Source organism: Geospiza fortis, unplaced genomic scaffold (genome assembly GCF_000277835.1).
Source record: "Geospiza fortis unplaced genomic scaffold, GeoFor_1.0 scaffold313, whole genome shotgun sequence".
NCBI classification, from domain to species: domain Eukaryota; kingdom Metazoa; phylum Chordata; class Aves; order Passeriformes; family Thraupidae; genus Geospiza; species Geospiza fortis.
The window spans coordinates 390,301-402,459 of NW_005054582.1; the positions used below are offsets into that span (position 1 = coordinate 390,301).

Below are 12,159 nucleotides of genomic sequence, written 5' to 3' on the forward strand. Positions count from 1 at the left end.
TTTCTCTCCAATTCCCCCTGAATCCAAGGCCAGGTTGGATGGGAACTGGAGAAACCAATTGATGGGAAGTGTCCCTGGGGGTGGAATGAGATGGGCTCTGAGCTCCTTCCCAACCCAAATCATTTTGTGATCAATCAATCCATGAATTCGATCCCAAAAGGGAGAACGTGCTGGGCCAACTCCATGGTCTCCAGGAGGACAGGGAACGGGGCTGGCTGGGACAGAAGGGCTCCCCGCTCACCTCTGCAATCTCCTGGGGCACACAGTCTGCACAGCTCTGCAGCACTTTGATGATCTTTTGGTGGTGGGCAGGATTTTCAGCAAAGCAGATCTCCAGCTGCCTGAGGAACTTCCTGCTCTTTTCAAAGGCTTGCTGCTCCTCAAACTGGCCAAGAGAAAAAAAAGATTCACCCTCGTGTTCAAGCACATATTCCCAAGCATCTGGAATTGACTTAAACAAATAAAATTCCTGTCCTGGGTTTTGTTTTCCATTGTGTTGATGCCTTTCACAAAAGGCACCACTTTGAATAATCGACAATATTGTTAAGGTGATGCATCCCTAGTTGCTCTAATAGTCAGGGTGTTTATAAACCTTTTTTGGTTTGTCTGCAGAACCACAGCCTAAAGATAATTGTGCAAAAATATTTTCTTTCTGGTGGTTTACAGCCTCTCACTGTCACTGAGTTATAAAGTTTGGCTTTGCACATAAGACAGGGAAATTCAGGAAGAATGGAAGAGGTGAAACCTCTATCCTACAAACCCCATCCTCTTCCTGCAAAGTGGAAGGCAGATTTGGAGCCAGGGGAATCACTGCTTGTGCTTTATCTGCAGTCAAGCGGGAAAGGCTGATCTGCAGGAGATTCACAAAGAACACCAAACTTTCCAATTCTGATTAATAAAAGTAGCGAGGCAAACAAGGCAAATATTTGAATAGCCACCAGCTCTTTGCTCTTTTCACCCTTTTACTCCCACAAACTTTTACGTCACTTAAAACCTGACCTCCTCCTCTCACTCCACCTACCAGCCCACACTCCAAAGCTTGCTCTGGTAGAAGAAAAGCAGCAAAATCAGTGAGCAGCTGTGGCCAGTCGTGCAGCAGCTTCTGCAGGGTGGAGTAGAGATCCACGGCTGTCCGTTTGTCCGCGCTGATCTCGAACTCGTAGATGACGCGCAGGAAATCTTCGTATTTTCCTGGGATGTGCTGCAGGGTCTCACGGACCTGCAGGGGTGACACCCGGGGGGAGAAACGAGCTCATCACAGAGCATTTTGTGTTGGAAGGGATCTGAAAAACCAGCTCGTTCCAAGGCCTTGCTGTGGGCACTTTGCACCATCCCAGGTTCCCCCAAGCTCTGTCCAGCCTGTGCCAGGGTCTCACCGCCCTCCCAGGGAGGAATTTCTCCCCTAAATTCTTTCAATCCATTAATCTTTGATCTCCTCCACTCAGAATTCACACAGCATTTGCAATTTTGTTGAAGCAACCGAGTGGTTTCCTAAAGATGGACCAAAAGCTGCTCATGGCCAGTGCAGAAATTCAGAAAGTTCTGCTGCTGCTGGGCACTGAGCACCCCCAGCCCCTGAGTCCTTCACTTCCAGCTCCCCCTCTTAGGACAGGGGAAGGAGGAGGAAGAGCAACAGCAGGAAATCAGCAGCAATCTGCTGAAATTTAATTTCACAATTTTAGGCAGCTCTGGAGTGGTTTAAATTCTGTTCCTTTGCAAAATCCTTCAGCTGGGCAGGTGCTGATCAGTGAAATTGGCTGTGAGGAAGCCGCTGAAGGATATTAAACCAAATAATAAAATAAAACAATGGGATTTTTTTGTTATTTCGAAGGAGACAATGGAAAAACTGACTTGGCTTGCAACAGAGAGCCAAGTTTAAACCAAGAAGAGAATTCCCAGGAGGAGAACTCTGAGCCTGAGGAAGAGGAGGAGCTGCTCTCCTCCTCTTCAGCTCGAGAAAGAAACACTTTGGGAAGTGAAGCACCACATGGAAGTAGGAATAAATAACTCCACCCCAGGCAAACCCAGCAGTTCTGTGGCAGAAAACCCCAAATTTCTGAACTTCAGTGCCAGAAAACCCCAAATCTCTGAACTTCAGTGCCAGAAAACCCCAAATCTCTGAACTTCAGTGCCAGAAAACCCCAAATCTCTGAACTTCAGTGCCAGAAAACCCCAAATCTCTGAACTTCAGTGCCAGAAAACCCCAAATCTCTGATGTTCTGTGCCAGAAAACCCCAAATTTCTGATGTTCTGTGGCAGAAAACCCAAAATCTCTGATGCTTACTGCCAGAAACCCTCAAATTTCTGATGTTCTGTGCCATCAAACCCCAAATTTCTGATGTTCAGTGCCAGAAAACCCCAAATCTCTGAACTTCAGTGCCAGAAAACCCCAAATCTCTGATCTTCAGTGCCAGAAAACCCCAAATCTCTGATCTTCAGTGCCAGAAAACCCCAAATCTCTGATCTTCAGTGCCAGAAACCCCCAAATTTCTGATGCTCAGTGCCAGAAAACTCCAAATCTCTGATGTTCAGTGCCAGAAACCCCCAAATCTCTGTTGTTCAGTGGCAGAAAACCCCAAATTTGGGATGCTCCTGGGCTGCCTTACCCTGGTCAGGTAGGCCTGGGCAAAGGCCAGGTCCTTCTGCTCCCTCAGGGGATCCCTCTCCAGGATGTCCTCGTCGTAGAGCAGGAGCAGCTTGGAGGTGTCCTTGCTGCCACGAGCCCTGCCCCTCTTGTTCCTGGTCCTGTGCGAGCTCCTGCTCCTCCCAGGGGCTTTCAGGTTCTCTCCTGTGGAACAGCAGGACGTCACTTTGGTGGTGGCGGAGGTGACAGAAATCGTAAAATTTACGCAAAACGCGCGTTGTCTGCGCTCCCCGGAAGCGGAGGGGGGATGCGCTTCCCACGAGTCAAGCTGGACAAAATTCTGGTTTTGTTCGTTGTTTCTACAGCATCTGACTGGGGGAGAAAAAATCTCTGGATACAGGCACAGGTTTTTCTGGAACTAAAAACAAATCCTGCACACCAGGGCAGAACAAGCACAAAGGGGAACAGAGACACAGCACAAGCCCAGAGCTGTGCTGCAGGTTTTAGATGATTATTCACATAATAGTTAAAATCATAGATAAACACCTGGTGTCACACAACAGGGAATTAAATAGGGAATTAAGAGGGGTTATATCCAGATTTTTGTGATTTTAGGTTTAGGAATTTGTTGATTTAATGGGCTGAGGTCCCCTCCTCAAAATTCACTGCTCAACTTCATTTGGCACTTGGGCTTGGTTTCATTTCCTTTTCTCCAACGTGATCTTGTCAGACAAAACTCAAATTAGCAAAGATTTGACTGTTTACTATTGTTCTTCTAAAATGATCAGGTATTAGTTAGCACAAACCATAAATCTGTCTGCAAACGTTCAAGAGAGCTGAGTGGGTCCTAAAATTGTATTTCCAGCTGGAAAACATCCCTGGGCTCAGACACATCCAGGGAGTTAAACCCACACAGGATCCCCAGTGGTTTCTTTTCCCTGCAGAGAGCAGCTCTACTTCCCCCTGACCTGGGTCCCAAAAAACCCCAAAGAACTCACCTGCTGTCCACAAAACCCCAAAGAACTCACCTGGTGTCCAAAAACCCCAAAGAACTCACCTGCTGTCCATAAAACCCCAAAGAACTCACCTGCTGACCAAAAACCCCACAGCATTCACCTGCTGTCCATAAACTCCAAAGAACTCACCTGCTGGCATCCAAATAATCCCAAAAGAACTCACCTGCTGGCATCCAAAAACCCCACAGCACTCACCTGCTGTCCAGAAAACCCCAAAAAACTTCCCCTGCTGTCCCCAAACCCCCCAGCACTCACCTGCTGGCATCCTGTGGGCCTCCACCTGTGGGGAAGCTGCCTTGGCCATGGTGAAAGCAGATTTAGGCTCCTCTGATGCGTCCCCACACGTTTCATCGTCTTTCTGCAAGCTCTCTATTCCTTCCCCTTCCTCCTCCTCCTCTTCCTCGGGCTCAGAGTTCTCCTCCTGGGAATTCTCTTCTTCAGAATCTCCCTCTTGGCTTAAACGTCTCTCTGTTGCCAGCCAGGTCAGTTTTTCCATTGTTTCCTTAGAAATAATAATAATAATAATAAAAAAAAATCCCATTATTTTATTTTATTTGGTTTAATATCCTTCAGCGGCTTCCTCACAGCCAATTTCACTGATCAGCACCTGCCCAGCTGAAGGATTCTGCTAAGGGACAGAATTTAAACCCCTCCAGAGCTGCCTAAAATTGTAAAATTCAATTTCAGCACCTGCCATTCAGCAAACGAGGCTTTAATTTAGAAGGGATTCATTAATGATTACTTAATTATCATCTTAGATTTTCAAGGCTTGCTGGAATTGTGCCCTGAAAAGTCATTTTTATTTTGAGTACTTTTTAGAGAGCAGCCTAATGGAGGAATCCCTGCAGCTCAGCAGAGTTTAAATCTGCACATTTGCAATATATTCCCTTAGTCTGGGTTTAAAATGTGCCCAGGAAAATCTGGGTTTTAATTTCTCTGTGATCAGCACAATGCCAGGCTCTTAGAGAGTTATCAGCCCAAGTTCCCAGTGGGATTTCAGTGGGATTTCAGTGGGATTTCAGTGGGATTTCAGTGGGATTTCAGTGGGATTTCAGTGGGATTTCAGTGGGATTTCAGTGGGATTTCAGTGGGATTTCAGTGGGATTTCAGTGGGATTTCAGTGGGATTTCAGTGGGATTTCAGTGGGATTTCAGTGGGATTTCAGTGGGATTTCAGTGGGATTTCAGTGGGATTTCATTCCCAGGAGGATTTCCATTGGGATTTCAGTGGGATTCTCTGTGGGATTCCCAGTGGAATTCTCAGTGGGATCTCCAGTGGGGTCCTCAGTGGGATTTCCTGATCCCCAGTGGGATTCCCAGGAGGATTTCCATTGGGATTTCAGTGGGATTCTCTGTGGGATTCCCAGTGGAATTCTCAGTGGGATCTCCAGTGGGGTCCTCAGTGGGATTTCCTGATCCCCAGTGGGATTCCCAGGAGGATTTCCATTGGGATTTCAGTGGGATTCTCTGTGGGATTCCCAGTGGAATTCTCAGTGGGATCTCCAGTGGGGTCCTCAGTGGGATTTCCTGATCCCCAGTGGGATTCCCAGGAGGATTTCCATTGGGATTTCAGTGGGATTCTCTGTGGGATTCCCAGTGGAATTCTCAGTGGGATCTCCAGTGGGGTCCTCAGTGGGATTTCCTGATCCCCAGTGGGATTCCCAGGAGGATTTCCATTGGGATTTCAGTGGGATTCTCTGTGGGATTCCCAGTGGAATTCTCAGTGGGATCTCCAGTGGGGTCCTCAGTGGGATTTCCTGATCCCCAGTGGGATTCCCAGGAGGATTTCCATTGGGATTTCAGTGGGGTTCCCAGTGGGATTTCCAGACCCCCAGTGAGATTCTCAGTGGGATTCCCCATGGGGTTTTCCATTGGGATTTCTGTGGGATTCCCAAGTGGGATTGCCTGATCCCCAATGGGATCCCCAGTAGGATTTCCATTGGGATTTCAGTGAGGTTCCCAGTGGGATTCTCAATGGGATTTCCAGTAGGATCTCCAATAGGATCACCAGTGGGATTTCCAAACCCCCAGTGGGATTTCCAGCGGGATCCCCAGTGGGATCCTCAATGGGATTTCCAGTATGATCTCCAGTGGGATTTCCAAACCCCCAGTGGGATCTCCAGTGGGATACTCAATGGGATTTCCAGTAGGATCTCCAATAGGATCCTCAGTGGGATTTCCAATAGGATCCTCAGTGGGATTTCCAAACCCCCAGTGGGATTTCCAGTGGGGTCCCCAGCGGGATTCTCAATGGGATTTCCAGTAGGATCTCCAATAGGATCCCCAGTGGGATTTCCAGTGGGATCCCAGTGGCATTCCCAGTGGGATCCTCCGTGGGATTTCCAATGGGATTCCCAGTGAGGTTCCCAGTGGGATCTCTGACTCCCCAAGGTGTTTTAGGACACCCACAGTTGCCCCTTTTTAAGGCTTTTCAAGTTTTATCTTTTCAAGTTTTATCTTTTCAAGTTTTATCTTTACCTGCAGTTCAGGCACCGACAGGATGGACTCTTCCGAGGCCGATGACATTTCCTCATCCTCATCTTGAGTAAAATCATCAAAATCATCTTCTTCCTCTTCTTCCTGCCCCTCCCTGTCCCCTGCGGCCTCGGGGCCGGCCGGCGTCCCCACGGACTGCCCATCGATGCTGGAGGAGTCCTCCGGCCTTCCCGGGGGGCTGCTGAACTCTGCCTCCCTCTCAGCGGGGCAAGGGGGGTTCTTTGGGGAGTCACTGGTGCCCGGTGGCCCTGCAGCCCCCGCAGCCTCCCCGTGCTGCTCCCCCTGGGGCGGGGAGGGCAGAGCCTGGCGTTCCTCCTCTCCCTTCTCCTCGCAGGGACCGTGCTCCTTCCTGGGCTCGTCCCCACAGGAACATGCAGCCTCCATGTTCAGCTCCTGGCCAAGGCCCAGCAGGAACTCCTCCTTCCTTTCAGCACATAAAAGATCTCTTTTCTGTGCCACGTTGGCTTCTTTGGGAGCATCACTTAAATCTTCAGACTTGATTTCCACCGATGCATCAGGATTTTCTAAGTGAGGCAGAAGCTCCACCCTGGGCAAAGGCTCTGATGTGTTCCCATCTCCTTCTCCCACTGCCCAGCTGCAGCAGTCACCCTTGCTGCCCTTGTCCTGAGCGTCCCCATGGGCAGGGTTTGTGCCACACTCCTTCTTCGGGGACAAAGTGGAGCAGGGCACAAAGAGCTCTGGGGGCTCCACCTTGGGCTCCACGGCAGGAAAAGCTCCTGGAGCAGGGAGCAGGGTCAGCTTCTCCTCGCCTTCACCCCCAGCAGGAGCAGACAGCCCGACAGGGCTGGGAGACACGATCAGCGACGGGATGGAGGAGGTGACCAGAGGCTGGTTTAAGGGGCATGGGAAGGTGGAGGGATTCACCAGCAGGGTTGTGACAGGAATGGCCTGAGCGCCCCGGCCCACGGCCGTGCTCAGGGGCTGGATCACGTTGCAGCCGTTGCCGATGTTCAGCACCTTCACTGTGGTGGCAGGCACAGTCAGGATGACAGGGGAGGGCTGGATCACAGGGGAAGCTTTGATCACTGGCGCAGATCTTGTCCCTTTTTTCCTCTGGTAGCCCTTCCTCACGCCCGGTTTGCGCGTCCTCATCCCGGCCAGGGCCGGCAGCATCACCTTGGGCTGCAAAGTCCCCGGCCCTGAGGCCACCAGAGCTGGGCCTACAGCAGCTGGGAAGGCTTGCCTGGAGTTTGGCTGGCCAGTGGAAAGAACATTCTGGAATTCCAAGGCATCCCCAGCTCCCAGCACTGCAGGGACCTTCAGGGGTGGTGGTGCTGGCTGGATGGGCCGGGGGACGCGGCCCCGGACCCGGATGGGAGCAGCTTCTGACTGAGCCGATTTCTGATTCTTCTGCGCGCTGAGGGGGTTGGAGCTGGGCTGCAGGCAGGGGCTGGGGCGGATCAGCACAGATTTCAGAGCTGAAGATCTCTGCCTCCTCCAGGGCCTCCTGGAGAAGCGGTTGCCCAAAGGTTTCAGGGTGAGCACGAGCCCCTTGGGCATCAGCAGAGGGTATTTTTCATCACACTCCCTGCCTGCACGTTCCCTCTCTGTCCCCAGAAGGGCAGATTCTCCAGCAGGTGAAGCTGGGGTCTCCTTGGCATCTTCTGCCAGCTGCTTCAGTTCTCCCTGGATGGAGGGCAAGCTTGCCTGAAGGGAATAAAAATTTATTGGAATTTATTAGTTATGGGTTATTTCTGTATTTCCGCCTTCAGAGTACAGAAGGCAACAGAGCTTCCTCTGTTTTATTTCCTTTATGCTACTGCATGTTACTTAACAGTACTTTTAATTCATGAGTTGCACTGCAAAGCCTTTAGGAGAATCTAAGATCCTGAGGAAAAAACAAAGCTTTTTGGCTTTATAAAGGTTGCTTTGGTAAACACAAGATTTTGTGGGAAGGAAACTTCCCTGTGTAACAGGGGGTGATCAAGAGAAATGGATTTTATGGCATTTGAGTGCAGTTGCTCCCTTGGGCACAGTCATCCCTGACTGCCTGACTCATAGGAATGGTCTCTGTGCCTCCAGGAAAAATCCACATGAAAAGGAGATCTACAAGGGAAAAATCCAGAAGGAAAAAAATCCAGAAGGGAAAAATCCACAAAAGGAAAATCCAGAAGGAAAAAAATCCAGAAGGAAAAAATCCACAAAAGGAAAAAATCCACAAAAGGAAAATCCAGAATGAAGAAAATCCAGAAGGAAAAAAATCCACAAGGAAAAAAATCCACAAGGAGAAAATCCACAAAAGGAAAAAATCCATAAGGAGAAAATCCACAAGGGGAATATCCACAAAGGAAAAAATCCACATAGGAAAAAAATCCACAAAAGGAAAAGATCCACAAGGGAAAAAAATCCACAAGGAAAAAAATCCACAAGGGAAAAAAATCCACAAGGAAAAAATCCACAAGGAAAAAATCCACAAAAGGAAAAAATCCACAAGGAAAAAATCCACAGGGAAAATCCACAAAAGGAAAAAAATCCACAAGGAAAATCCACAAAAGGAAAAGATCCACAAGGAGAAAAATCCACAAGGGAAAAAAATCCACAAGGAAAAAATCCACAAGGAAGAAAATCCACAAGGGAAAAAAATCCACAAGGAAAAAATCCACAAAAGGAAAAAATCCACAAAAGGAAAAAATCCACAAAAGCAAAAAAATCCACAAGGAGAAAATCCACAGAGGGAAAAAATTCATAAGGAGAAAATCCACAAGGGGAATATCCACAAGGAAAAAATCCACAAAAGGAAAAAATCCACAAAAGGAAAAAAATCCACAAAGGGAAAATCCACACAAAACCAAATAAAACCCACAAAAAATGACCCAAACAACAACTCCCCCCCAGAAAATACCTTTAACCAGAAGGGCAGGCGATGCTCTTCCCTCTCCACAGGAGCTTTCCACTCGTGGGGCTGAATTTCCTCACAGCATTTCACCAGCACAGGCAGCTGCTTGGTCTTTTTGTAGTACTGTGGGGACAGGAGACAAAGCCACACAGGTGACACTGCTGGGACGAAGGACTGGGCTCTCTGCAAGTGTTCATGCCCATAAAGCAAAATTTTTAACAAGGTTTTACCCACAGGAACATTAAAAATCAGTGACCAGGAGCTCCCTGCCATGCTGGCTGCTCTCACAGAGGTTCAGGCAGCTGTGCAGGTGTTGTTTTGTTTTATCTGGTTTTGTTTAATACAGGTGTTGTTTTATGTGTTTTTATTTTATGCAGGTGTTTTATGTGGTTTTGTTTTATGCAGGTGTTGTGTTGTTTTATCTGGTTTTGTTTAATACAGGTGTGTTGTTTTATCTGGTTTTATGCAGGTGTTGTTTTATCTGGTTTTGTTTTATGCAGGTGTTTTATGTGGTTTAGTTTTATGCAGGTGTTGTTTTATCTGGTTTTGTTTCATGCAGGTGTTGTGTTGTTTTATCTGGTTTTGTTTAATACAGGTGTGTTGTTTTATCTGGTTTCATGCAGGTGTTGTTTTATCTGGTTTTGTTTAATACAGGTGTGTTGTTTTATCTGGTTTCATGCAGGTGTTGTTTTATCTGGTTTTGTTTCATGCAGGTGTTGTGTTGTTTTATCTGGTTTTGTTTAATACAGGTGTGTTGTTTTATCTGGTTTCATGCAGGTGTTGTTTTATCTGGTTTTGTTTAATACAGGTGTGTTGTTTTATCTGATTTTGTTCTATGCAGGTGTTGTTTTATCTGGTTTTGTTTTATAGAGGTGCTGTTTTATCTGGTTTTGTTCCCAAGTGTTTTGTGCAGATGTTGTTTTATTTGGTTTTGTTTTATACAGGTGCTGTTTTATCTGGTTTTGTTCCCAGCAGTTTATGGGACAGGATTACTGCCCAGCTGGCTGCAAACAACACTTTTATCTCAATTTTGCTACTCAAAAGCTCACTTGGATGAATTTTTAATCAGGATCACTGAGTTTGACCAGGACTATCTGAACTCCAAAGAGTCAAATCAGCCTCTAAACACCTCCCAAACCCAGTATCTAAGGGAAATAAAGAGCTGAACCCTCCCTGCTACCCCAAGGATGATATTTCATTTTAAAGAAGAAGCCCTTGGAGCACAGAGCCCAGGAGGTGCCCCTTACCCTGATGATGTTGTCAGGGGCTCTGTTCATGGTGAGGTTCTTGATCCTCACTGTCAGCTGATGGGCAGTTTTGGTGGGCAGCAGGTACTTGCTGATCAAAGGCTTGGGAAAATCCGTCCCTTCGAAATGTTTCAGCCCTAAAGCCAACAAGCTGCACAGGGAAAGAAGGAGGGGAGGAGATAAGAAACCTCTCAGCTCTCCCCAAGGGTTGAAATCCTCCTTAACAAACCAATTTCCACCCATTTGGTACAATAAGTGAAGCACTTACTTGTCCTCTGCCTTGGTGAAGACAATCTTGTCTTGGGGAGGGTTTGCTCTCAAGGAACAAATTGGCAGCAGCTCTGGGTACATAAAAACTTTCCTGGTTGCCAAAATCCAGGCCACTTGCTTTGGCAAACATGAGAATTCATTTGCTGCGAAAAGAATTGACAGGGAAGGACAGTTTTGTGTGTGTGGATGAATGTTTCTCACAGCTCGCTTCTTGAAAAATCTGCTTCTTTTACTCCTCTCACTGCAAAAAGGATTCCTTCTTGTTTTTAGAATTTGCAGATTTCCTTGTTTCCCCCTTTAAGTTTACATCAGCAATAGGTAAAATTCTTTTCCCTTTCCATCTTTTCCTTTGCTTTGTAGCAAGGCAAAGACCAAGTGGCCACTGTGAGCCAAGAAACATTTTTAGTATACTGCAATTAAGAAATAATTAACTTCTGATTGTGATGGTGTGAGTTATGACATCTGTACTGTCTCACCCTTCACATGAGACTGAAAATAGAACAAAAGTTGTTTAAAACACCTCTCAGTTGCCCCAAATCTGGGTCAGAAAAGGGCACAATCCACCCTGTCCCCTCACTTATTGGCCTGCTCATGCTTTCCCCACCCTGTCCCTGTGGGAAATGGATTTACAGGAAATTGGTGTGGAGGCCAAGAAACACTTCTGGTAATTAAAAAATCATTAGCTTCTGATTGTGATGGTGTGAGTTACAACATCTGTATTGTCTCACCTTTCACATGAGACTGAAAATAGAATAAAACACCTCTCAACTGCCCCAAATCTGGGTTAGAAAAAGGCATAATCCACCCTGTCCCCTCACTTATATTTCTTCACAGCCTGCTAACTGGTGTGGCTAAAGCTGACAGACAAAGAAACACTTTTAGTATATTGTAATTAAGAAATAATTAACTGCTGATTGTGATGGTGTGAGTTACGACATCTGTATTGTTTCACCCTTCACGTGAGACTGAAAATAGAATAAAAATGTTTTAAATTGCCTTTCAATTGCCCCAAATCTGGGTCAGAAAAGGGCACAATCCACCCTGTCCCCTCACTTATATTTCTTCACAGCCTGCTCATGCTTTCCCCACCGTGTCCCTGTGGGAAATGGATTTACAGGAAATTGGTGTGGAGGCCAAAAAACACTTTTGGTATATTGTAAAAGGGCATAATCCCCTCCCTTACCATTCTTCACAGCCTTCCTAGGGCTCCAATCCACTGGGACCTGGGCATGGAAGTCCTCAATGAGCTGCAGGGCCCCCTGCAAGTTGCAGGGCTGGAACATGGTCTGGAATTTGGGGTCCTGGGGCACCTGGTGCAGGGTGGAGCTGCAGGCAAAGCTCCCGAGCTCGCTCTGCAAAGGCAGCAACACATCAGAGAGGGGCAGGGAACAAAGGGATATCATGCACAAAAAAATCAGATTGTAAATTATAAATGATCAGATTAGAAATCTGATATAAATAATCAGGTTATAAATATATTATAATTATAATTATAATTATTATTATTATTTAATCTGATTCTAAATCTTCATTTGGGGCATCACCAACCCAGGGATAGCGGGTGGGGAGGTGCTGGCACAGGGGGCTCAGAAAATTCTGGATTCCCCATCCTCGGCCAGGACTTGCAGATTTTCAATTTTCCCCCCCCCTAAGTTTACATCAGCAGAAGGTAAAATTTTTTTCCCCTTCT

At 47.0% G+C, this 12,159-nt stretch overlaps 1 protein-coding gene across 2 annotated transcripts in view; it reads right to left on the reverse strand.

The window, feature by feature from the left end:
- The window catches only part of LOC102043432 (GON-4-like protein), a 36,946-nt gene that overhangs the window by 7,715 nt on the left and 17,072 nt on the right, over positions 1 to 12,159 (reverse strand). For both annotated transcript variants that reach the window (XM_031064316.1, XM_031064315.1), the window contains exons 15-23: positions 11,653 to 11,821; positions 10,468 to 10,612; positions 10,200 to 10,350; positions 8,959 to 9,075; positions 6,078 to 7,763; positions 3,856 to 4,102; positions 2,607 to 2,788; positions 1,022 to 1,219; positions 242 to 385 (exon numbers count right to left, since the gene is read on the reverse strand). In XM_031064316.1, the coding sequence (XP_030920176.1) occupies positions 242 to 385; positions 1,022 to 1,219; positions 2,607 to 2,788; positions 3,856 to 4,102; positions 6,078 to 7,763; positions 8,959 to 9,075; positions 10,200 to 10,350; positions 10,468 to 10,612; positions 11,653 to 11,821 (3,039 nt within the window). The remainder of the gene's footprint in view (positions 1 to 241; positions 386 to 1,021; positions 1,220 to 2,606; positions 2,789 to 3,855; positions 4,103 to 6,077; positions 7,764 to 8,958; positions 9,076 to 10,199; positions 10,351 to 10,467; positions 10,613 to 11,652; positions 11,822 to 12,159) is intronic.